Source organism: Cyprinodon variegatus, unplaced genomic scaffold (genome assembly GCF_000732505.1).
Source record: "Cyprinodon variegatus isolate N-32 unplaced genomic scaffold, C_variegatus-1.0 Scaffold3292, whole genome shotgun sequence".
Lineage (NCBI taxonomy): Eukaryota > Metazoa > Chordata > Actinopteri > Cyprinodontiformes > Cyprinodontidae > Cyprinodon > Cyprinodon variegatus.
Genome location: NW_015153745.1, coordinates 7,298 through 8,302, shown reverse-complemented (window position 1 = coordinate 8,302; position 1,005 = coordinate 7,298). Strand labels below are relative to the sequence as shown.

General features: G+C 41.4%; 1 protein-coding gene across 1 annotated transcript; it reads left to right on the top strand.

Moving 5' to 3' along the window:
- Positions 1-340: 340 nt before the first annotated feature.
- LOC107081182 (calcium-activated potassium channel subunit beta-3-like) lies at positions 341-999 on the top strand (the record flags this gene model as incomplete). Its single annotated transcript, XM_015369381.1, has 1 exon — positions 341-999. A coding segment is annotated over one exon (369 nt), but the record flags the coding sequence as incomplete, so codon positions are not given.
- Between the last annotated feature and the right edge of the window lie 6 nt (positions 1,000-1,005).

The window sequence follows — 1,005 nt, the reverse complement described above, 5'->3', positions numbered from 1 at the left end:
GATATCAAAAAAGTACTCCAGAGTGTTGTTCAGCATGGGGGTGAGTAGAAAATGAAGGCTAATCATGTTTTGGGTGTACTATTCCTTTAACAGAACCAACATCGTGACAATAATAGCCTTGAATGAAGAGTCATGCTGCACCTGATGGGGGTACATAGGAAATTGAAGAGTTGTGGTCAAAGTATTGTCAATACAATCAAATCTTTGAGCCTTCTTAGGAGAGTCACATCAGTGACTCTCAAAGATTAGAGAAACAGTAGAAGAAATCAAATGCCTTTGTCCTCCTACTTTGGCGATCTATAAAATGATAGATTAACTTGACTTTTTTCTTCATTTCCAGTGTTTTTACCTCCCCAAATGTCAAATGGACCGAAAGGCCCTTCAAGAGGAAGTGCAGAAAGTAAAAAAGTGGGTGGACAATAAGCTGCAGAACGACTCGCTGTGTTTCATGGACCAAAAGGGCCAGCCCAACCATGCCATCTTGAATAGGAAGTACACCCTGCAGAGGGCGCTGTTTGGACTCCTTTGGCCCAGTCTGATGCTTGGTGGTGGATCTCTGCTGGTGGGACTTGTGAAGCTGACTCAGTGCCTGGCCCGCCTGTCCACGGACATGAACCGTTATTCAGCAGGAGGACATTGGACTTCTAGAAACACTCAGGGTAAAATCTACAGACTTATTCAGAGCTCAAGCCTGCAATCTCCTTCATGACTTATTAAACCCTGCAGCGAGACTAACACCACTTGGAATTCCTTCATGAGCTAAATCATGACACATCACCATTGATATGTCTAAATATTCACATTTTTTTGTTTGAAGAGCTGTATATTTCCTTACAGCGCTATCTCGTAAGGTCATTCTCATCTCTACTTAGCCTGAGCCAATGGTGATAAATAAAAGGAAGATAAAAGTGCAGATCCCTTTTTGTTTAAAGTCGTAGGGAAATCATATTTAAATGTCAAATCATTCTGGCTTGAACATGTATATAAATGTACTCTTTATCAGAC